We start from the raw sequence: 23878 nt of genomic DNA on the forward strand, positions 1-23878 counted from the left end.
ACCTCTAAAATTTCTAAAACTTTAGTAAAATTTGGTTCCCTGGTTGGCGGATACAGATACAAATCGAATATATCTCGAATTCGGATATCCACATTTGAATCTAAATCTCGAAAACGATTTCGGATGTATCCATTTTAATATCCATTTAAAAATGAATACAAATACAGATATCCATATTCGTATTCTAACGGATACTTATATCGGATAATTCGGATATCCAACCATCCATTTCCACCCTTACACCGCGCTGCCCTTGCTTGAATCGCTCCCCAGCCCGCCCATGCTCCATTGGTTGAGCGGAGAAGATGCCCGCAAAACACAACGGTGGCGTTGGAGCAGCTGGACCACCGATTCCCAACCGCGGCCACTCTTCCGTTTGCGCAGCCAACCGATGCACTGTCTCTGCTGTTGTGCCAGGAACCCACCTCCAACCACCGCCGAACCCAAATTTCTCTACGCCCCCAATTGTGACACAGAATCGAATCAAGGGGATTTCGTTCCCCTTCACCAATGTAATCTGACAGAATAATCCTCTCACCTGCGACCGTTGATACGTCACACTATAGCTGGGCCCTTCTTCTTTTGTATTTTCCTGTCTTCAGTCTGAAACTAATGTATATTTATGTTACTACTAGAGCAGTAGCGCGAGCGTGCGCCCTCCTCTTGACGAGCAGTCGGCGAGCTGGGCCTGCCGGACTGGTTCTGTCGCCTGAACTCATCCTGAAGTCTGTGGCATCACGTTCCTGGCTTCAGTTACTCGCTGCCAGCCGTCCCCTCCTCTACACGATCTTGAATTACCTGACTACCCGGTACGTATATCCGTGGCATTTAATTTAGCCGCATATTTTACACCACAATCATATATACTTTTATTAACTTTAACAAAATTTAGATCATTAATTATCAATATATATTAATCATGAGTGCGCGCATATCTACATGAGCAAAATCAGTTTTGTTATCTTGAAATTATGTGCTCCGTGTGGATTCATGGGTTGTTGCTTAGTTTCTTCCAGGTTACAACTTCACATAAGTAATAAGTTGGTTCCGTCAAACAGGTGGATTAATATTGCAGGAGCAATGGCTGTGAATCCGCTAGACCTCTGGAACCATTGGGCGATCCAGATCCTGGTGCTTTTGAGCCTCGCGCTTCAGGTTGTCCTCCTCCTCCTCGCGGGGATCCGAAGGGGTGAAGCTTCCCTCGTGCTGAAGCTCCTCCTCTGGCTTGCCTACCTGCTGGCCGACTCGACCGCGATATATACCATCGGGCACCTGTCCCTCAGCGCCACGGCAGACAGGCACCAACTCGTGGCATTCTGGGCACCCTTCCTCCTCCTGCACCTCGGTGGCCCGGACAACATCACGGCGTATTCGCTCCAGGACAACGAGCTGTGGCTGCGCCACCTCCAGACTCTCACCGTGCAGGTCCTCGGAACTGCTTATGTGCTCTACAAGCACATCGCCGGCAATGGCTCCTTGGTTGTGCTGGCCTCCATCTTGATGTTCGCAGTCGGTGTTGTAAAGTATGGCGAGAGGACATGGGCGCTCAGGCGTGGCAACACGGATAGCATCCGGGGCTCTCTCAAGAATCAAAGTATGGGGAGAGGATATAATCACTTTCACCCACAGGATCGGGGGTTGGACAGAGAAGAATTCCAGTTGCGGAGAGCTCACACGTCATTCCATATCTGCAAGCGTGCCATAGTTGATTCTTCGGTCGACATTGACTCAGATGACCATGATACCTCCGAGAAGCTTGTGGGGAAACGAGCTAAGTGTATGTGGTTGTTGATGGAGATGGAGCTCTCCCTCATGTATGACATCCTGTATACCAAGGCGGCAGTCATTCACACCTGGTATGGCTACTGCATCCGGCTCTTCTCACCGCTCGCCGTTGCCGCCTCGCTCCTCTTATTCTACTTCAGCAGCAAAGATGGTCATAGCACAGTTGATGTTGTGGTCACATATGTCTTGCTGGTTGGTGCCTTGCTCCTAGAGACAACATCTCTTCTGAACGCACTGGGGTCAACGTGGACATTTGCTTACTTGTGTGCCACGCGCTGTTGCTGGCTTCGACACACCCTCTTGTGCAGTGGAAGGTGGGACCGGCTTCGTCGTGCACTTGTATCTCTTCGCTTGCTTATCAGGACAACCACTGGAAGAAGCAGTCGTAGATCAGCGAGAAGGTGGTCCGGCACAATGGGGCAATACAATATGCTGCACTTTTGCAGTCTTTGTGATAAACCGGGTGGACCTCTACTTGGAAGGCTCGCTAAGATGTTGGGATTCAAGGAGTTGTGGGACAAAAAGCACTATTCTGGGAAAACCCAGATTTCAAAGAGGATCAAGGACGAGGTGAACAAATATATAGACCAATTGCCGGATGGGGAGTCCAATAAGTTAGGCGTACTTCGGAACAAGTGGAGTCAGATAGCACTAAAGGATTATAAAGAAGCCGATTACCTTAGTGGCCTTAGCGGGGATGAGTTCCAGGAGGGCATAATCGTCTGGCACATCGCCACGGACATTTTCCTCGCCCGCAGTGGGGCCAAAAATGAACCGGAAGCAGTGGAAGCAGTCAGGGCAATGTCCAACTACATGATGTTTCTCCTCGTGGAGCGCCCATACATGCTACCAGGCCTTTCTCAATATAAGTTGTACCAGAAAACATGCGAGTGGTTGGTCAAAATACGGACAACTCCCCATCCCAGAAAGGGCTTGTCTACTATGCTCAAGGATTTATTCCGCCTGCGTAACGGCCCCAATTCTGACTCAAGGTTGATGCTGCAGAGACAGCCGGAGTTTGTCATCGGAATATTTCACAAGTATGGACCCTTAGGGTCCGAATCTCCTCGCCGCGACACTCCTCGTCTTTCTTATGCAACTTCCATCGCCGAAACGTTGCTCAAAATGGAGCCTCATATCTCCTCGTTGCAGCGACTCCTTGAGGTTTGGGCAGATTTTTTGGTCTACGCAGCCAACCGATGCAGCAGGGAGTACCATGCCAAGCAGCTCAGCGATGGTGGTGAGTTGACCACCGTCCTGTGGCTTATGATGGAGCACCTTCACCAAGCTTCTCTCTACGCTCCTGGGAGAAGCCACCCAGCAGCCTCACGGCCGTCCCCTTCATCTTGGTAGGGACGCTTCCTCTGATCTCGTTGTGCTTATGGAGTTTCACTGCCATTGCGGCCGGATGAACCCAGGATTAGGCCAGATGAATCGATCAATCCCAAATAGTTGTTCCATCTCACATCCATTGATGTACTTGTGTTTCTTGCTGTAGAACCAACGCTAAGTCCTCTCAGTTCTCATTTTGCCTCTTGCCAGAATGTTGTCCGTTGTGTTGCAACAAGATTAAGTCATCACACACATATATAGAATGTGTTAGGCTCTCTGTACGACTGTACCACTTGTTACATCATGATACCTCTGTTTAAACATTGCATCCCTTGGATCTAGATCTAATATTGTGAAATACGGCACTAGAGTGCGCCGTATCAAGAACAATATAAATCAAGCCCTAAATTGTATAAGCAGAACTTCCGCAAGTAACTCTAGCCCTAAATTATCGGATTATTATTGTCCTATACAAAAATGTCTAATGCGACAGGTTTTATTGCCCTTAAATACTGTCAAACACTCATAATTTCTTCTACTTATTGTAGATTAAATGTGTTGGCTTGTGTTTGCTTGGGTTGTTATGGACTCACACCTTTAAGATCACTGGCGGATCCAGTAAGAGCGTCGACCGGGTATTCCCAGGCACTCAAAAAAAATTCATGATTTCAGTTATACCCTGAACTATCCATATCATTGTACTAATAATACTCTAGTGCCATATCCTTGTAGTAAATTTTATGGAATGTCAAATTCGTACATGCAGGTCATCAGGTTCTCTAAAATCAATGAAGTGGTTATGTCATACATAGAACAAGAACATTCCACAGGCTACACTTTTACAAGAGCCATAGAGGACAACCGCAGCTGCATGTTTAATTAAATGACGTCATGGTGCATCGAAAGAGTGAAAGGAATAGATGCATGCTACAAAGTGAATTAGATTTCACCAGTTCATGCATATCTACATGAAAGAAACCAATTTTCTTAGGGGCAGCCTCCTTATCTGTTGACTGAAAATTTAATTGCTCTTAGTCACTTTTGTCGCTGGCGTTGGATGAGAATCCAATGATCAAAAGATTTTCTTCTTCCCAACACAACATCCTCAAAACGCCGCATACCATGGGGCAGCGCCGGTGAACCTCAGGCCCTAACTTTGCTGCCGTCCACCGCAGTAAGCAGTTGATTGATGGTTTAAATTTGTCCGGGACTAGGTCACCAGCAGTAATTTCAGAATTCGCGAATTTCAACTGCCCGTTGTACTTGCATTCCCCTGTTCAAATATATATCTTCAGTCTGTGTCATCTGTGGATCTTGTCAAAAAAATAATATAAATGTTGAAAAAAAAACAACTTTGGTCTCTGGACATTTGTTATGTTAATTTCTGGGTTATTATAGGGCTCAGTTTGAACCTTGCACCATGTAGTACCCATAATAGCAGGTGAATTCAGCAAGTCATATTAAGTTTGGAGGCAAGATTTCAATACTTGTGAAGGAATGGCAGGATTTCAACATTGCACCATATATATTGGATAGCTGCAACTGGCAAGCTCCTCACCATGTAGTCCGGCCCTAAAATCACTATCCTCAATAATGCCAATGTCTGTTTGCTTCCCAAAAAACCAGATGCAACACGTGTGACTGATTTCAGACCAATAAGCCTCGTCAATAGTTTTTCCAAGATCATATCCAAGTTGTTGGCAAATAGACTTGCACCAAGACTCCATGACATTGTCTCAAGAAGCCAAAGCGCTTTTGTCAAAAATCGATGCATTCATGACAACTTTGTTTACATACAAAGCTTCACAAAGAAATTGCATAAGAAAAAGAGACCATCACTATTTATGAAGCTTGACATATCGAAGGCTTTTGATTACGTAAACTGGCAATATCTAATAGAGGTGTGGTCAGGCTTGGGTTTGGCCACAAATGGTGTGACTGGATATGTCAACTTCTGGCCTCATCTTCCTCTCGTATTCTACTAAACGGGGCAGCGGGTCAAGACATTTTTCATGCGCAAGGCCTAAGATAGGGGGATCCGTTATCACCTATGATTTTTATCATAGCGATTGATCTGCTGCAAAGACTAGTGCGGATGGCAGAGGAGAAAGGCTTTCTGTACCCGGTGCTACCTACAAAGGCCAAGCTAAGGTGTTCCCTGTATGCCGATGATGTAGCCATATTCATCAATTTGAACAAGCAAGAGCTCAAGACCTTAAATGAGGTTCTAATGGCATTTGGGAGATGCTCTGGCCTGATTACGAACTTATCTAAGATGGAATTATTTCCAATTAGATGCCATGAACGTGAACATTGACAAACTCCTCTCAAACTTACCAGGGTAGATCAAATCATTCCCGTGTAAGTACCTTGGGCTCCCACTGCACACAAGGAAATTAAGGAAAATTGGCATTCAACCTTTGATTGATAAGCTTGGAGGTAGACTTCCAGGTTGGAAAGGCAAATTGTTCTCCTTAGCGGGAAGAGACACTTTAGTCAAAACTGTTCTCTCGACACAACCGACTTATCACCTTACGGTGTTCCTGTTGCAGAAATGGCTTGCCAAGAAGATCGATCGCATTAGAAGAGCTTTCCTTTGGAAGGGGGAAGCCCCAGAAAAGGTTACCTGGACACATTCTCTGGTAAATTGGAGCACCACAATGAGGCCGAAAGATCTAGGAGGTCTAGGTATTTTGGAGCTGGAAAAATTTGCAAGAGCTCTAAGAGTCAGATGGTTGTGGTACCAATGGACAGACACGCAATGACCATGGGCATAGCTTCAAGTGCCGTGTGACAAAATAGATAGAGACTTTTTCATGGTTTCCACGGTAATCACTATTGGAAATGACGAGAAGGCAAAGTTTTGGCATGAAAGTTGGGTTGATGGATTGGCCCCAAAAGTAATTGCGCCAGATTTGTTCAAGCTTGCAAAGAGAAAGTATAGATCAGTTAAGAAGAATTGTAGGATGACAATTGGATTCGGAGTTTGCGCAACTTAACAACTCATGAGGAACATGCACAATTCATTGACTTATGGAGCGCGTTGAGCGGGTGGAGCATGACCAAGCTTCGGAGGATCAAGTCAGTTGGAAATGGACGTCGGATGGGGTGTATACCACAAAAAGCGCATACAAAATCCAATTCATGGGGCAGCCAAGAGACTACAAACACAACATATTTGGACGGCCAAGATAGAGCCAAAGTGCAAAACATTTGCCTGGTTGGCGATACAGGGGAAGATTCTTACTGTGGAAAATTTGGAGAAAAGGGGATGTATTGATGATCAAAATGACCGCTATTGCAAACTATGTGCCACGTCGTATGAAAGTACTCAGCATCTCTTGAAGGACTGTACATTTACGCTTCAAGTATGGAAACAGGTTACGCAGTTGTGCGGTTGGGACAATGTGCGAGCCTAAATGGGTTTTCCCATATCCGATCATGGTGGCGGAAAGCAAAATGCAAAATCAACAAGGAGAGCTGTAGGGACTTCAACGGAAGAGTTATATATTTTTGGTGGAATATTTGGAAGGAAAGAAATCATCGGGTATTCCAAGGCCAAAGTCTGGATGAGGTCTTAACTTGGAAAATAAAAGAGGACATCAACCAAAAAAACCGGGCGTGGCAACTGTCTTAAGTCCGACATCTTTCTTTTGGTAGTAGGTTTGTAACGATTTTCTTTGTTCCTGGAGGTTTCGGCCTTCAAGTCGTTTCTGAGCCCTTGTCGTCTTCACTCCCTTTTTGCTAACCTCTGATTAAGGGTCAGTCAAACTTTTTGTATTTCGTTTTCTCCTCTTTTATCAATATATTCGGCAACTCTCTTGCCATACTTTTGAAAAAAAAAGCTGAATTTGTGGCTCCTACCTGCAAGCGATGAAATTCTCAGTGATGGTATCACCACCTGTTGAGGCTTTTGTTGCTCCTAATGGTATCCTACCCCACCATGGCAATGAAATGTTGGAAGGCCAGCATAAGCAGCAGATCGGAAAAGGCGTCATTGTCGTGGAAAAATCCTTCCTTCTGGCATCTTTCTGTCGACTGGACCCATTCTATCAAGCGGCCATGTGTCTGACGATCTGTAAAAAAAAAAAAAAAAAAAACCCCTATGTGTGTGACCCTCCCCTGCATCAGACCGTGCGGACGTAGGAGAGACTTGCCGGCGGTCAAGATTGCAAGACGGAGTCCACGTGGTATGTGAAACTTGTGTCAAGGCTAAGCTAAGTCATGAAGACGCCACGGTCGTTCGATGGACGGAGATAAAAATGGACGAAAATACCCTCGGTGATAGGTAGGAGTGTATTGGAGCGTGGTAGGTAGGAGGGGCACTTTGGGAACAAAAAAATTTGGCATCCAAGGAAGCTCCTAAGGACTAAAAATAGAGGGAGGGGTTGTGCTAGCCCCATTGAGCCAGCCATTTTAATTGTGTGTGGTTGAGTTTTGGGAGAGGAAGAGAGGAGAGCTTAGCCTTTGTAATAGGTAAGAGCTTTTTTAGAGAAAAATACTTTGTAATCTACCAAAAGAACGTGTTCCTCTTTGAGTAATGAGATTGGTGATTTCTCCCATGCTTGTGTTCATCTCCTTCTAGTCTTCATCTATTGGCTCCCTTGCTTTATTTGCATGTTTTTTGTTTTTCATTGCAATTTTCGTTTTTATTTAAGGGCTTAAATTTTCAACCTTGTTGGAGTCATTCATCTCATTGCTAGAGGCATAAAATTAACATACAAATATATACCGTTGGGTCTTGAATTCTCTTGCCATTAAATTATCAACTTGGAGAATTTCTTCAACCGGTACCAAGGTACTTTGATTTGAGAGATCTTCTTCGTCTTGTTTGTTTTCTGTGCGCTATGACACTTGATATGGCCTTTAATGGAACATAGGGTCCTTATCCATACAAGTGTAGTGATGTTTCTCTCGAAGAGTTTGAGTGATTTCGTGTCTCTCGGCTTTAGCTTCTGCTCTTGATTTTGGAGGTGCGATGAGTGATCAAAAATGGAGAAGACCATCTAAGAATTTGGTGAGGCGCCTATTCACCCTCCCTCTAGTCATCATTCTTGGTCCAACAATTGGTATCAGAGCTGGTTTGATCACTTGTTGACCTTAACTGGCTTTGTGATCCGTATGCGACAATGAGAGATATGGGAAGATTCCGCTCTTTGATGTTTGTGACTTTTCGTACTGTAAGATGCGCATGGAAGCTTATCTCTTAAGCCATGGAAGTGCGATATGGGAAATTATAGACTCCAACTATGTGATCACTGCTGCTCACACTTCTCAGGTTCATATTGAACAATATGAAGCTAACAACAAGGCTAGAAATATATTATTCACTAGCCTGAGTCGGAATGAGCTGATACAGTTCAACACCTTTGTACTGCCCAAGAGATTTGGTCTACTCTTAGTGTCTTTCATGAGGGCACTAACCAAATCAAGGCTAGACGCCAAAGCACATACAATCAAGAATACTAGATATTTGTGCAAGGATCCGGAGAATCTTTGGATGCTATATTTTCTAGATTTGATGGAATTGTTAGTAACCTTAGATCCACTGGGGTTTTTCCCTACTCTGAGAATGAGAGCGCGATCAAGATTCTCTATACTCTCAATTGTAGCATATGAGAAGTAAAGATCTCGAGCATTGAAGAGTCATCCAGTTGCCAGAGAGAGGGTCACCTTGTTGGGTTTTGCTTTCGCCGTTGGACAGATGAGTGGCGTGAGTGGGAGTGGAGTGCTCGTGTCACGGCCCAGAGTTTCTAAAACATGTAGTTAAGTGCTAATGGGCGTCATTAGCATCATTTGTTTGGTTTTGAGAAATTTTAGGCATTTCAATTTTCAATTAAACAAATTGTAAAAATCAATATTAGTTGATGCGTTGTCAAGCAACTCACCATATTGCTATACAACATAGGGCTGGAAACAATTTTAGAAATTAATAGATGTCAGGAGGAGAATATAAATGAATTTTCCCAAATTTTTGGGATTTTTTTTAAAGGCATAAAAATCAAAACAAGTTAGAAAAGCTTGCCTCTTTAGAGAATTTTCATTTGAATTTGGTGCAAGCTTTTTGGGTCAAACAAGGTAAAATGAATTGTTCATGATTTATAGAAGCCAACAAAATTTGTTTAACAATTTTTAGACCACAGTAAGACCTCCACCTTGATAACCAAAGTAGTGAAGATATTTTTGCCTGGCGGACACTGTTCATCGGCCCCACCTGTCATCCCCTTCGCTCAGACAGCCTCTGCTCACCCTTCTCCCGCTCTCACAGAGCAAGGCGGTGCCGCAATCCTTGACTTCGGTGGCCATCTCCATGTTGCCGGCCAAAAGATCGGCCCAGGCCTTATCTCCTCCTTCGCCTCTGCTTTATATCTCTCTCTCCCTCGCTTGCTCTTCCTGTCGCCCAGCACACCACAGCGCCGAGCTGCATTGCGCCGCGCCGCTGGCCAAGTCCGACGCGCCACCGGCAAGCTCCCTCGAGCCCGAGCCCAGTGGAGCCGCAGGGAAGAGCGCTCCGAGCTCCTCCGCCGTTTCCCCTCCTTCCCCGGCCGTTTTCCGCAAGGATTGGAGCCATCCACGCCTTCTTCCCCAACGGCGGCAGCCGAACTCCGCCGCCCTTCGTCGAACCGCCGTGCCCTCGCTTCTCCGGCCCAACCTGCTGCACGGTGAGCTTCCCCGTGTTCCTGTACACCTTATGCGCGCGCCATTTTCCTCCCGTCCCGTCACCGGCGCGGGTGTCCGCGACGACCGAGCCGCCGCCGCCTCCCCGCGCGTGCCGCCAGCCGTGCCGTCGTCGAGCTCGTCGGCTGGCAAACGCGCCGTTAGGTCCACGTGCTTGCGTAGAATGCGTAGGGTGCTCGGTTAGGATTAGTGCACCGCCGTTCGCCGACGGCGAGGCAAAGCCGTGCCGCCGCCGTGAAGTCCCGCTGTCCGCCGCCGCTGACCATCCTCCGGTCGTCGCCAGCGACCGCGTAGGCCTCAAATGGATCCGCGCGCTCGTGCTGGTGCCGCAGCTGTCCCTCCCGGCCGCCTGACCTACGCCGCTCGCCGCCGGCGGGCACGAACCGAGCCCCGGCCGGCCGCGCTGCGCAGTGTCCTGGGCGCGAGTCGATTTTGACTCGGGTCAAAATACGCCGACCCCACTGTCAGTCGCAGCAGCTGGTCGAACCCGAGTGGAAAAAGGTTTAGGGTATTTAAGTATTAAAAAAAATCGAAAATTGCGAAATGAATATTTATTTAGTTGATAAATCGGCTGAAAACTTGAAAAGTGCAGAGGAAATTGTGTAGAGCTCCAAATTTCCTAAAACCAATTTTGTTGGTTTTGTTGTATCATGATCTGTCCATTAAAAATACCAGTGACCATGAAATGTGTGCTGTGAATTATTGAATTAATAAAATATGTCTAAGCTTTGATAATTTATAATTAAAGTTTGGTATTTCCAAAATTGATGAATCTAATTTTGTTGGCCTTGTATCATCATACTCTGCACATGAAAAATACTAGGTGTTGTGAAATGTATAATTAAATTTGTTCAATTAATGAAATGTGTTTAATCTTCAATAATTCATAAACAATTTTTGATGAGTCCAAAATTTGTAAGTCCAACTTTGTTAATCTTGTTAAATTATGCCATGTTCAGTAAAAGTGCTAGGGTTTATGAAATGCTTACTGAGGATTGGTGAGTTGTCAAAATGGTTTCAATCTTTCAACATTTCATGTTTTGTTGGTCCATAAATAGAGTTGTGTAAATTATATTAGTGGGTTCCCTGTTTCCTTAAAAGGGTCACCCTCATGTTAAGTATAGTTAGTTTTCTTTTTAGATTTAAACTGAGAGTTAAGCTTAATCAATTTAGGAAGTTATTAAATGCTGAATAATAATTCAGATCAGGAAATCCTTAAGGCTTTTAACTCATGGCATAAGTGCATTGCATCTCCACTGTTGTCTTACAGTGAAGCATCTTTCGTTGCATGTCATTCATATTCATTACATTGCATGCGTGATTCTTTTAGGGAACTTCGACCCGGCGAGCGAGGCGAACGAGGCTGTCCCCGGAGGTTCCCGCAGTGGTGATCGTGACTCGGGTAGCTGTGAGCAGCAGCTAGGGCAGCAAGGCAAGCATCTATCATATTGCACCATGTCAATTGAAACTCTAATATGTTATCTATGCTTATGTATACATTGCATGTGTCGGGTTCCGAGTTGGGTAGAACCTATGCCTATGCATTCTTCCATTTCGGTCACGTGTCATGTGTTATTCCATTGGAGCCTAGTGGTGTCGTCGAGGTCTAATGATAGTTCGCTATGCTTAGTGGTACTTAGGTTTTCCGGTAGAAGTCGACGACGGCGTCCACTGTTGTCGCGAGCCTAGGGCTTATTACTTGTTCACATTTGTGGTTATGTTGATGATGTGTCGGTTGGTGAGTGGTGAGTTGAGACGAGGTGTGGGCGGTGTTAGGGGTGTCATCTGCTCACGAGGAGTCCTCAGGAAGTTCGGGGAGGGAACCCGGACACCGTAGACCGCTTGCACCAGTTAAGCACCGATCGTCGGTGTAGTCGGCTTTAGCACTTACCTTACTCACCACATGCTGATATAATGGTAGGCGAGCTGATTACCTTCGCAGACGTGGTCATGTGGGCCTCGTCATAGACGGTGTGAGTCCGGTTTGAGTCCGGGCTTTTAGCGGTATTAGTTTGCTCGGGGAGTAGTTCTAATACCGCCGTGCCGAGCTATGGTTGATCCACATGGTTGGGCCTGGTTAGGAAAGGTTGTCACGGGTACCCCCTTGTGTGCATCTTAGCGGGTGGCACAAGCCGTATGGTCCCTGTGTCGTGTGGGTCCAGGAGTATTCCCCTGCAGGGTGTATAATCAGTTCGAACTGCCGCGCTCTCGGTCATGAGCATCGCTATCGCTTATCTCCACCGAGCGACCATGTTTGGTCGTAGAGTTTCGATGTGGGTTGTGGCATGGTTGGTTTGGGGTGGTTTGGTCGGTATGTGGTCGGTGGTTTGGTGGTATTGGCTTACTTTTATACACTTGTTGTTTACATGTCTGATATGGTCAGTTGGTGGCAAAGTTTGAGTTGGTGGTTGGTTAAGTCAGTTGCTTACACTTAGAGTCTAGGTTGCTTACCGCTTAATGAACTTAAACATGTCTTAATCCTTGCTACAGCTTTAAATGCATGATCCTTGGAGTTGAGAATATATATATATATACTCATATTGTGTAAGACTTGCTAGTACCTTCGTACTAAGGGTGCTGCCCTTAAGTTGCTTTCAGGTTCGCAGGTTGGCGAGGAAGAGGCTGTGTTCGGCTACTTTGTGCCTGCCGATCAGGGTGGCGGGCCGGAGTAGCACCTTCTACTCCGAACTCCGGCGCTTTTGGTATGGAGCCTAAGGGCATACGGCTCCATACTCTTTTGTTGTATAGGTTTATTTTCCGCTGCGTAGTTGTGGTTGTTCCTCTTTTGTTGTAAATTGTGGAAGCAGTTGCTTGTTTAAGAATTGTAATCCAGTTTAATTACTTGCTCTCTATTAAACTGTGTTGTGATATTTGAGTTGGAAGGCATGTGTTCCGATCCTGGGCACAAAACACGTGCCGGGACTACCGGAATAGTATTATGGTTAATCGTCGAGGTTGTGATTATGAATAATGATCCTCCTGATGATTAATTAGAATACTATTTGGACGGTTCCTCACAGCTCGGGACATGTACCGTCCTTCTTTTGGTGTACATGAGCCTTTTCCTTGCTCTTACTCATGAGTTTCGGTTGCTCTTTAGTTTCCTCCTAGAGGTGGTGCTCTGCGTGGATCTTACCATGACTCATATGGTGTTGGCTTATGTGTCAAAGGCTTTGAGTCCCAGCGCTTTGGTGGACAATGTTTTCCTCATCGTGGTACTTGTCCCCGGCGTGCTAATATTGATTTGCTTGCACCTGCTTCAGAGCGGATGACCTAGTACTGGATTCCCAAGGGGTTTATGACTAACCCCAGTACTGAGCCATCCACCTACTATTCTTCTCATATATAGGTGGCAGGTGGAGGCCTGGAGAACAAGTGGCTCATCCACTTCGGTTGTTCACACCATATGACCGGAGATTCATCATGGTTCTCCAGCCTCATCCTGACGACATGAGTACATCATATTTGGGGATGATAAAAAAAGGTAGAGTGAAAGCCAAAGTCATGGTAAAGGTAAATGAGACTTTTACTCTCAGAGATGTGGCTTTGGTGGAGCATCTGGCATACAATTTACTTTCTTTATCTTAGTTGTTGGATGAGGACTTGGAATTGCGCTTCAAGTGCGATACTTGTCGAGTTCTTGATTCCTCATGCGCTTTGATTTGCCAGATTTCTCGGATTGCGAGAGTCTTTGGAGCTGATTTTTCTTAGTCTTTTGGTTCTTCTCGATGCTTGATTTCTCAACCTTCTTCCGAGCTTTGGATGTGGTATAGGAGACTAGGGCACACGAGTTTTGATTTGCTCTCTCATTTGAGTGCCCTAGGCTTGATCTGAGGATTGCCCAAGCTCAAGTTTGAGAAGAAACTTGTTTACGCTCCTTTCAGCATGGTAAGATGGTTGTCGCCTCTCACCCACCAGTCAATCTGGTGATGATTGAATGATCGGGAGAACTTCTCCATATGGACATTATCGGTCCTTCTCGGGTACGTTCAGCGGGTGGGAAGTGGTATATACCTCTCATTGTTGATGACTTCTCTCGATATTCTTGGGTGTTCTTTCTCGTAAGCAAAGATGAAGTGTTCTCACACTTTCGGAGCTTAGCTTTAAGATTGTTCAAGGAACCCCCTGGTGCATTGAAAGCAATCCGCAGTGATTATGGCACTGTGTTCAAGAACTATCTCTTTGATGCTTTCTGTCTTGAACATGGTATTGAGCATCAATTTTCTACCCCACATGTTCCTCAGTAGGATGGCATGGTTGCGAAGAAGAATAAAACTTTAGTGGAGATGGCTAGGACGATGCTTGATGAGCATAGGACTCCTAGAAAGTTTTTGGTAGAGGCCATAAGCATAGCTTGCTACATCTCCAATCGAATTTTCTTACGCTAGATCTCAAATTTGACTTCTTACGAGTTGCGCTTTGGGAGGAAGCTGAAGGTTTCTCATTTGAGAGTTTTTGGCTACCGATGCTTCATTCTAAAGAGTGGCAATCTTAACAATTTCGAGTCGCGCTCTTCTGATGGGATTTTCTTGGGGTATTCTCTTCATGGTCATTCCTACAGGGTCTATAATCTTGATACTAACACCATCATGGAGTCCTGTGATGTCACCATTGAGTGTATAGGTGACCAAGAGATTGGTGAAAGCATCTTTGTAGATGGCGACCTTCTCAGTGATGATGAGGATGATCAACTACTTCTAATCACAAATGCATCTGAGTTAGCTCATGCTTCTTCTACACCTGTAGAGGGTCCTGCAGCCTCTACTTCCACTTCAGCTGCTTTCTAGCCTACACCAGCAGTGTTTGAGGGGGAGATCGTTTCACAGCGTGAGGCTCCTCAACACATTCAGCGGAGACATCCACCACAGATGATGATCGGTGACTTCAATGAAAGGGTAACGGATTCCAAATCTACTTCTCATTCTCATTTCATTGATTCTACATTCGTTGCTTCTTTTGAGCCCCATGATGTTGGACATGTACTTTCTAATTCGAGTTGGGTCAATGCCATGCATGAAGAGCTTGAAAATTTTGAGAGAAACCAAGTTTGGGTCCACCCCCAAATGTTCACACCATAGAAACCAAATGGGTTTTCAAAAACAAACAAGGGGAGGATGGGTCAGTTGTTAGAAACAAGGCTAGACTTGTGGCCCAGGGTTTCACTCAAATAGAGAGGATAGACTTTGGAGAGACATTTGCACCGGTAGCTAGACTAGAAGCCATTAGGATCCTCCTTACATTTTTGGCATCTCAGGATTTCAAGTTGTATCAAATGGATGTCAAAAGTGCTTTCCTAAATGGTTTCATAGAAGAAGAGGTCTATGTCAAGTAACCCCCAGGTTTCAAGCACCCCAAATACCCTCATAGAGTATACAAGCTTCATAAAGCTTTGTATGGGCTTAAACAGATGACTAGGGCTTGGTATGATCGGCTTAAGTCCTTCTTGCTTCATCATAGGTATGTGACAGGGTCGGTTGATAAAACTTTGTTTACTCTCAGACATGGCAATGATTTCCTACTTGTTTAGATTTACGTAGATGATATCATCTTTGGTAGCTCTTCTCATGCACTTGTGGCCAAGTTTACAGAAACTATGAGCAGGGAATTTGAGATGTCAATGATGGGTGAACTCACTTCTTCCTTGGTTTTCAAATCAAGCAATGCAAGCAAAGTGTCAGGACCCATCCAAATTGTATTCGAATTAATCATTAAGGTGATCATTTGATAAGTTGAGAGCTAGCGCACGCCTGTCTCTCAACGCGCCGCGTGCTAACCCACCTCTCATCACAACAATCCTAACCACCAATGATTAACCCGGATCCAATTCTGGCAGTCCCACTATGTGTGCTTTGATAATTCCCAGGAAAGCTATTATCTCCACATACCTTTACCAACATGAATATCATAACATCACAATTTAAACTAGGGTTCAAAAGATTACAAGTTGGTACATTAGACAAAGGCATTGTCTAGTGTAAACATACATACATCGCAGCAGAAAAACATCTAATGGAAATAAAGAATCGGTGACACCATTTGCCCACAAGGTAACCGACTGGGATTAGAGTAGTATATTGACTACTTGTCCCCGCACCGCTCTCGGTGGGGTACAAGTAGACAGTGGCTAAGTTCACATGCAAAACAATCAACAAAGCACGGTAAGTATGAAGGTGCTCACAAGACTTACACATATGGGTATATATTCCCGACTCTAAGGATAATGCATGTGGATGAATTAGCATGGATTAAGCCACAAGGTTCAATTGAATTTTGCGAAAGGCATTTGGGCTAACTACTTAAATGTGTGAGCACCTAACTTAACCAAAATCTACCCTCCTACCAAGAGATCGTAGCCACAAAGTAACTGTAACTTGATCAAACCATCCGATACGAACCCACAACCACTTCCCACCATACCACAACATCCCAAAGTCGGAACTCTACAACCGATGCGGATAGGCAAAAGCATGCTCATGACCGAGAGCGCGGCAATTCAAATTGTTCTAACACCCTGTAGGAGGTACATGTTTACCCACACGACACGAGACCACCCTCCATACAACCCGTCGGTTGCAAGCAATGATTCACGTGACAACTATTCACGTACTTACCACGATCCTTTATTCCCATGCCTGATGTATGTGGAGACCACCTAGATCCCAAGTGTAAGACGACTTACTGGCACAATCTCAGGTGCATCTACACCCCGAGCGGATGGGTCAAATGAACGCGATGACTTACATTACTAGGCTTATCTCACCAATATATTGACATGTGGTAAGTAAGGTAGTGCTTAAGCCAACAACACCGATGGATAGTGCTTAATTGATGCAAGCGGTGTATGGCATCCGAGCTCCTCTCCTGACCTACTACTAGCACCGCCCACATCTTGTCTCATTCTCACCACTCATCAACCAATCATTTTTGTCATGGTGAAAGTGATTAATTCCTATACTCGCGAACGATGGAACCTTCTACCACTCGACTTCTACCGGTGACCTATGCATTGCTAAGCATTTTGGAAACTTTTAAGTCGGATGTTAACACAATTATTCCTAGGCTACAAGGATATGGATCATCAATATACCAAGGTAGGAATAAATGCAACGAGATAGGTTCTACCCGACTCCCGACATCAACTATCTAAACATGCATGTATGATATATAGCGATATCTAACAAATTGAGAAACAATTCACCAAAGTATAGGAGAAATATGATAGATCCTTGCCTTCCTGCTTCGGCGCTTCACTCACGTATGAATCTGGTTCGGTGACCCGACCACTTGAACCATCGGCATGTCACTCTCTAAATAAGACGAGATGGCATCGAATAAGCAAACGATGAAGAAAATGTATGCTTATGATGCATGAATTGCAAATGGTATGAAAAGCGTTGTATTTCAAAGACATTTGCAAAAGATCACCAAACGATTTGATTTTGAAAAGGTTTGAACCTCGTATAAGACAATAAAAACCTACAGTGCACTGTGCAGCTGGTGGTCAGACTGGAGTTAGTGGCGGTCAGACCATTGGGTTCTAGAGAGATTTGTGGTCTGGCGATCAGACCGGACCCTTAGGCGATCATACTAACCATAGTGGCAGTTTGACTCCTGACTATGGTGTCTGATTTTGAGGTTTAGCCAACCAAGCTCAGCCCGGTAGTTAGACCGGTTATAATGGTGGTCAGACCGCTGGGCCCTACCGGTGCCACCTCGGTGAGGTCGCCAGCGAAGGCTCCAGCATTGCCTTCGACCATGAAGGGTACCAAAACGCTCTAAGAGACTAGTGGAGTGCTTCTAGGGTGGTTTGGATGACATTCACCGAGCCAAACTCGAAGAACCCTATGGATGAGCTCTAGGTAAGGGTTGAACTTGGGTCTAAATGAAATGGGGACCGCTTAGGGCTCAGGAACGGTGGAAAAATGGTAGGGGAAGTCTCACCTCGGCGTAGGAAACTTTCTAGTGGATCAACCCACTCTGGGGAAGCATTGATTGGTAGATCGAGCCACGGGCTGGTGATTGGTCTCGAGGTGGAAGAAGACGCGGGGAAGCTCCTCCGGTGACAAGATGATGGGAGAAGCTCGGGGAAGTCTTTGGGAAGCTTGGGGAAGTCGCCTCCGATGATCTCCGGCCATCGTGTTGGTTTGAGGTGGAGATCTTATCTCTCTTTTGGCTTAGGTCTTGCTCCAACAAGGAAAAGCTTGGGAACGAGCTCGGGGATGACGTAGGGGGCTCATGGGCGATCTCCTTTGCTCTTCGGCTTCCGTGGAGCTCGAGGTGGGGGATCTCCTCTCCCTCCTCCTCTATCTCTCTCTTTCTTCCTCTCTCTCTCTCCCTTTCTCTTTCTTGCTCTCGGGTGGGTGGGGAAAAGGATAAGAGTGAGTGAGAGAATGGATTGATGGGGTTTTAAGTGACTGCTCTGGCTTCTGGTGGTTAGACCGCGAGCTTGGTCGGTTAGACCGCCCTGGGATAGAGGCCAAAGTGGTTCTGCACGCCTCTGGCGGTCAGACCGACAGGTGAGCGGTTGGATTGCCAGGGGAAATCTTTTCCCAATTTCTTTCTATCCTTTACCTCATCCTTCCTAAAAGGTATTGGGGCTTCCTAATCATCGCTAAACCATTTCCACCCATCGTATATATAGTGGACACACGTATAAACCAAATACATAAATTTTCAAAATGTTTTTAAATACTTAAAACTTGATTTTAAGGTGCCATGATGCTTCTACATGCTTAAGAACGAGATTAGGATTTTTGGGACGTGACAATCCTCCCTCCCTTAAATCGAACTCAGGGAAGAGGACGATGGGTCAAACATCGCTACAAGGAAAGGGATGAACACTTTTGGTGGCAAGATGTCCTAATGGGATTGACTTTCTCCAATGTTAAGGTGATGTAACTATGAGCATGCTACAACAGGGAAAATGCATGTTCAAGGACAAAGTGTTGCATGGGCATGCACGTTGCCTAGCTCATTGCTCACATGCGCACTCTCCTCAAAAGTCAACAGTCAAACCGCTGACACCGGGTGTCAGACCGCTACTGTCGGTGACATGGGAACCAGGGGTCCCCGAGTCCCGAGGCTAGGACAGTAGAGTGCCACGTGACGCCCTCCCTGGGAGATTATCTCCCCGAGGTCCGAGAAGACCAAGTTCCAGGAGAGGGTGCTCGGGGCCATGGACAATGGTCCCTGAGTACCTGAGTTCCCCGATGACCCGAGAAGGCCAAGTTCCGGGAGAGGGTGCCCGGGGCCATGAACAGTGGTCCCCGAGCACCCGAGTTCCCCGATGACAAGAGAAGTCACAGTTCCGGGAGAGGGTGCTCGGGGCCATGAACAGTGGTCCCCGAGGACCCGAGCAGACACAGTTCCGGGAGAGGGCGCTCGGGGCCATGAACAGTGGTCTCCGAGCACCCGAGTTCCCCGAGGACCAAGAAAGGGCATATTCGGGAGAGAGTGCTCGGGGCTATGAACAGTAGTCCCCGAGCACTCGCAGTTCCCCGAGGACCAAGGAAGAGCATATCCGGGAGAGAGTGCGCGGGGCTGTGAACAGTAGTCCCCAAGCACTCACAATTCCCCGAGGACCTGAGAAGTCATTCGCCGGTGGACCCCATAGGGGCTCAACGTTGAGGTGTCAATTGGTGAGAGGCCTGATGCTGCATTTAAGAGGGCGCGTGGCCTGTCACTGCCAACCACTCCCCCATGCCTGCTGTCAGTCCCTGCCACGGTCTAGCAGGGAGGCGTGGGGACATTTAATGAGCGGGTCCCATCGCGCGTCATCTGGCGCGCCTCGGGATAACGTCACAGGGCTCGAGGAATATCGCCTGCCACCCTGCTGTATCAGGCTCGCTCTGACCGAGCGGGCACGCGGGGTGCTCGGTGGCTGCCCGGTGGGCCCTCCCCGCAACACCTGTCGAAAAGCGGGATGATGAGACAAGACCGATGATGGTTGCTTTCCATTTATGGTACCTTGGAAGTCGCGCCATCCTTTCTGGGCATGCTACCCGCCCCGACGGGGTATAAAAGAGGGGCAGGCTCCCCGGAGAGGAACAACTCTGGAACTCGGAGAAGATCAAGACAAACAGAAGATAAGCCGATGAAGAACAAGAAGCACGAAGCTCTAGACTTAGACAAACATCCTTGTAACACGAGAGATCCTCAGAGAGGCATTCCCTGAGCATTTATAGCATACACACAGGAGTAGGGTATTATGCTCCGTGCGGCCCGAACCTGTCTAAAATCCCCAGAGCATTTATTTCCTCCTGCATCCGGTCATCCATTCCACCTGCATCTCATTTACTCCTATTTATTTCACGTATGAGGTAGATTCAAAATCATCCCCCCGGCCGAATCTCAATGGGGGTCCCTCCAGATCCCCGTTTGTGGAGTTCATCCTCCGACAGCTACCGTGACGGTTAGACCGGCGGGAGGTCTATCACCAGGCAGTAGCCTTTCCACCCGTGTTCCACACACCTCACATGTTTTAACTGCAAAACCAAAAATGATCCAACAACCATGATTACATTACACTTATGGGCAATAATATAACTAAAACGTTATATTTTCCATGAACAAGAAGCTATACCCTAACTCTACATTACTTAAGCTCGACTAAGCTTTCGCTATCTAGCTCCGGTTCCTACGTGCATATTTAGCCTAACACCTCGGCATAGAAGATCTTCTCCTCGTACATCTCCATCGCGTCTTCTTTTTGTCGGTAGCTCCCACCATTGCATTGTTAGTGAGAAAAGCATGAATATGAGGGAGGGGACCAATGGCAAGGTGAGATACAATTGAACATAGATCAAGGATTAAAGAAGTGAAAAGTCCTTAAATAGAACACCGGAACTAAGAGTGTTTCCAACTCGCCTTTAACCCATGAGAGAATAAAGTGAGTTAAAGAACAAATTAAAGCATATTAACAAGCACAAGACAAGTGATAGCTCTAAGAGAAGGTAAGAAATAAAGAAGAGCACATCCCTAGAATGTGAAATTAATGTTAACTAGTTTTCTTAGTGAGGTTGAAATCTTTTGCTTAAAATCACCATACTATCGTAACCTACGGTCAACCATACTATGATACCAAATAGGACCCATCCAAATTGTATTCGAATTAATTATTAGGGTGATAATTTGATAAGTTGAGAGCCCGCACATGCCTGTCTCTTGACGCGTCGCGTGCTAACCCACCTCTCATCACAACAATCCTAACCACCAATCATTAACCCGAATCCAATTCTAGCAGTCCTGGTATGTGTGTTTTTATAATTCCCAGGAAAGCTATTATCCGCACATACCTTTACCAACATGAATATCACAACATCACGATTTAAACTAGGGTTCAAAAGATTACAAGTTGATACATTACACTAAGACAAAGGCATTGTCTAGTGTAAACATACATACATCACAGCGGAAAAACATCTAATGAAAATAAAGAATCGGTGGCACCATTTGCCCATAAGGCAACTGACCAGGATTAGAGTAGTATATCGACTACTCCTCCCCGCACCGCTCTCGGTGGGGTACAAGCAGTCAATGGCTAACTTCACCTGCAAAATAATCAAGAGATCGTAGCCACAACGTAACTGTAACTTGATCAAACCATCCGATATGAACCCACAACCACTTCCCAACATACCACAACATCCCAAAGTCAAAACTCTACGATTGATGTGGATGGACAGAAGCATTCTCGTGACTAAGAGCATGGCAATTCAAATTGTTCTTACACCCTGTAGGGGGTATATCTTTACCCACACTACACAAGACCACCCTTCATACAACCCGTCGGTTGCAAGCGTTGATTCACATGATAACCATTCACGTACTCTCCCCGAACCTTTGTTCCCATGCCCGATGTATGTGGAGGCCACCTAGATCCCGAGCGTACGACAACTTACCGGCACAATCTCAGGTGCCTCTACAAGCCCTTGCTCACACCCTGGGTGCATGGGTCAAATGAACACGGTGACTTACGATACTAGGCTTATTTCACCATTATATTGGCATGTGGTAAGTATGAAAAATGCTTAAGCCAACGGTACCAACGAATGGTGCTTAATCGATGTAAGAGGTCCATGGCATACGGGCTCCTCTCCCGACCTACCCCTAGCACCGCCCATATCTTGTCTCATTCTCACCACTCATCAACCCATCATTGTTGTCATGGTGAAAGTGATTAAGTCCTATACTTGCGAACAATGGAACCTTCCACCGCTCGACTTCTACCGGTGACCTATGCATTGCTAAGCATTTTAGAAAGTTTTAAGTTGGATGTTAACACGATTATTCCGAGGCTACAAGGATATGGATCATTAATATACCAAGGTAGGAACATATGCAATGAGATAGGTTCTACCTGACTCCTGACATCAACTAGCTAAACATGCATGTACGGCATATAGCGATATCAAACAAATTGACTAACAATTCACCAAAGTATAGGAGAAATATGATAGATGCTTGCCTTGCTACTCCGGTGCTTCACTCACGTACGAATCTGGTTTGGCTTCAACCTCGACCACTTGAGCCGTCGGCGTGTCGCTCTCTAAATAAGTTGAGATTGCATCGAATAAGCATACGATGATGAAAATGTACACTTATGATGCATGAATCGCAAATGGCATGAAAAGCACCGTATTTCAAAAATATTTACAAAAGATCACCAAACAATTTGGGTTAGAAAAGGTTTGAACCTCATATAAGACAATAAAAAAACTACAGTGCACTGTGCAGCTAGCGGTCAGACCATCGAGCTGCAGAGAGATTTGTGGTCTGGCAGTTAGACTAGACCCTTGGGCAATTAGACCATGGGGCCTAGCGTCTGACTCCTAACTATGGAGTCTGATTTTGATGTTTAGCCAGCCAAGCTCAGCCCAGTGGTCAGACCAGCCATAATGGCGGTCAGACCGCTGGGCCCTGCCAGCGCCACCTCAACGAGGTCATCAGCGAAGGCTTTGGCGTTGCCTTCGACCACAAAGGGTACCAAAACACTCTAGGAGATTAGTGGAGTGCTCTAGGGTGGTTTGGACGACATGCACTGAGCTGAAAGAGAGCTCTTCTTTCTCTTTCGGTTTGGGTCTTGCTTCGATGAGGAAAAGCTTAGAGACGAGCTCGGGGATTACGTAGGGGCTCATGGGTGATCTCCTCCTTCGATCCCCTGCTTCTGTGGAGCAAGAAAGAGAAAGGGAGAGAGAGAGAGAGAGAGAGAGAGAGAGAGAGAGGAGGGAGAGGAGTTCCCCCACCTTGGCGTAGGGGAGCTTTCTAGCAGATCAACCCAGTCCGGTGAAGCTCTGATTCATAGATCGGGCCCCGGGATGGTGATTGGTCTTGAGGTGGAAGAAGGCGCAGGGAAGCTCCTCCGGTGACAAGATGGCGGGGAGAAGCTGGGGAAGTCTTCGGGAATGGTGGAAAAAGGATAGGGGAAGTCTCACCTCGGCGTAGGGAAGCTTTCTAGCGGATCAACCCACTCCGGGGTAGCTCCGATTCGTAGATCGGGCCCCGGAGTGGTGATTAGTCTCGAGGTGGAAGAAGATGCTGGGAAGATCTTCCAGTGACAACATGGTGGGGAGAAGCTCAGGGAAGTCTTCAGGAAGCTCGAGGAAGTCACCTCCGATGATCTTCGACCGTCATGGTGGTCGAGGTGGAGCTCTTCTCTCTCTTTCAGCTTGGGTCTTGCTCCGACGAGGAAAAGCTTAGGGATGAGCTCGGGGATGACGTAGGGGGCTTGTGGGTGATCTCCTTCGATCCCCTGCTTCTGTGGAGCTCGAGGTGGGGGATCTCCTCTCCCTCCTCTCTCTCTCTCTCTCTCTCTCTCTCTCTCAATCTCCCTTTGTCCCTTTCTCTTTCTTGCTCTTGGGTGCGTGGGGAAAAGGATAAGAGTGAGAGAGAGAATGGATCGAGGGGTTTTAAGTGACTGCTCTGGCTTCTGGCAGTCAGACAGTGAGCTTGGTTGGTCAGACTGCCCCAGGACAGAGGCCAAAGTGGTTCTGCATGCCTCTGGCGGTCAGACCAGCAGGTGAGCAGTTGGACTGCCAGGGGGATCTTTTCGCGGTTTCTTTCTATCCTTTACCTCATCCTTCCT

The 23878-nt window shown here is 46.3% G+C and overlaps 1 protein-coding gene across 1 annotated transcript; it reads left to right on the forward strand.

The window, feature by feature from the left end:
- The first annotated feature begins 262 nt into the window (after positions 1–262).
- Positions 263–3419, forward strand: LOC133923408 (uncharacterized). The gene is made up of 2 exons (XM_062368720.1): positions 263–809; positions 1059–3419. Exons 1-2 carry the CDS (start codon positions 613–615, stop codon positions 3136–3138), a joined length of 2277 nt encoding a protein of 758 aa, XP_062224704.1. The 5' UTR covers positions 263–612; the 3' UTR covers positions 3139–3419.
- Positions 3420–23878: the final 20459 nt, after the last annotated feature.

The sequence above is a fragment of the Phragmites australis genome, chromosome 7 (assembly GCF_958298935.1).
Source record: "Phragmites australis chromosome 7, lpPhrAust1.1, whole genome shotgun sequence".
In the NCBI taxonomy this organism is placed as follows: Eukaryota; Viridiplantae; Streptophyta; class Magnoliopsida; order Poales; family Poaceae; genus Phragmites; species Phragmites australis.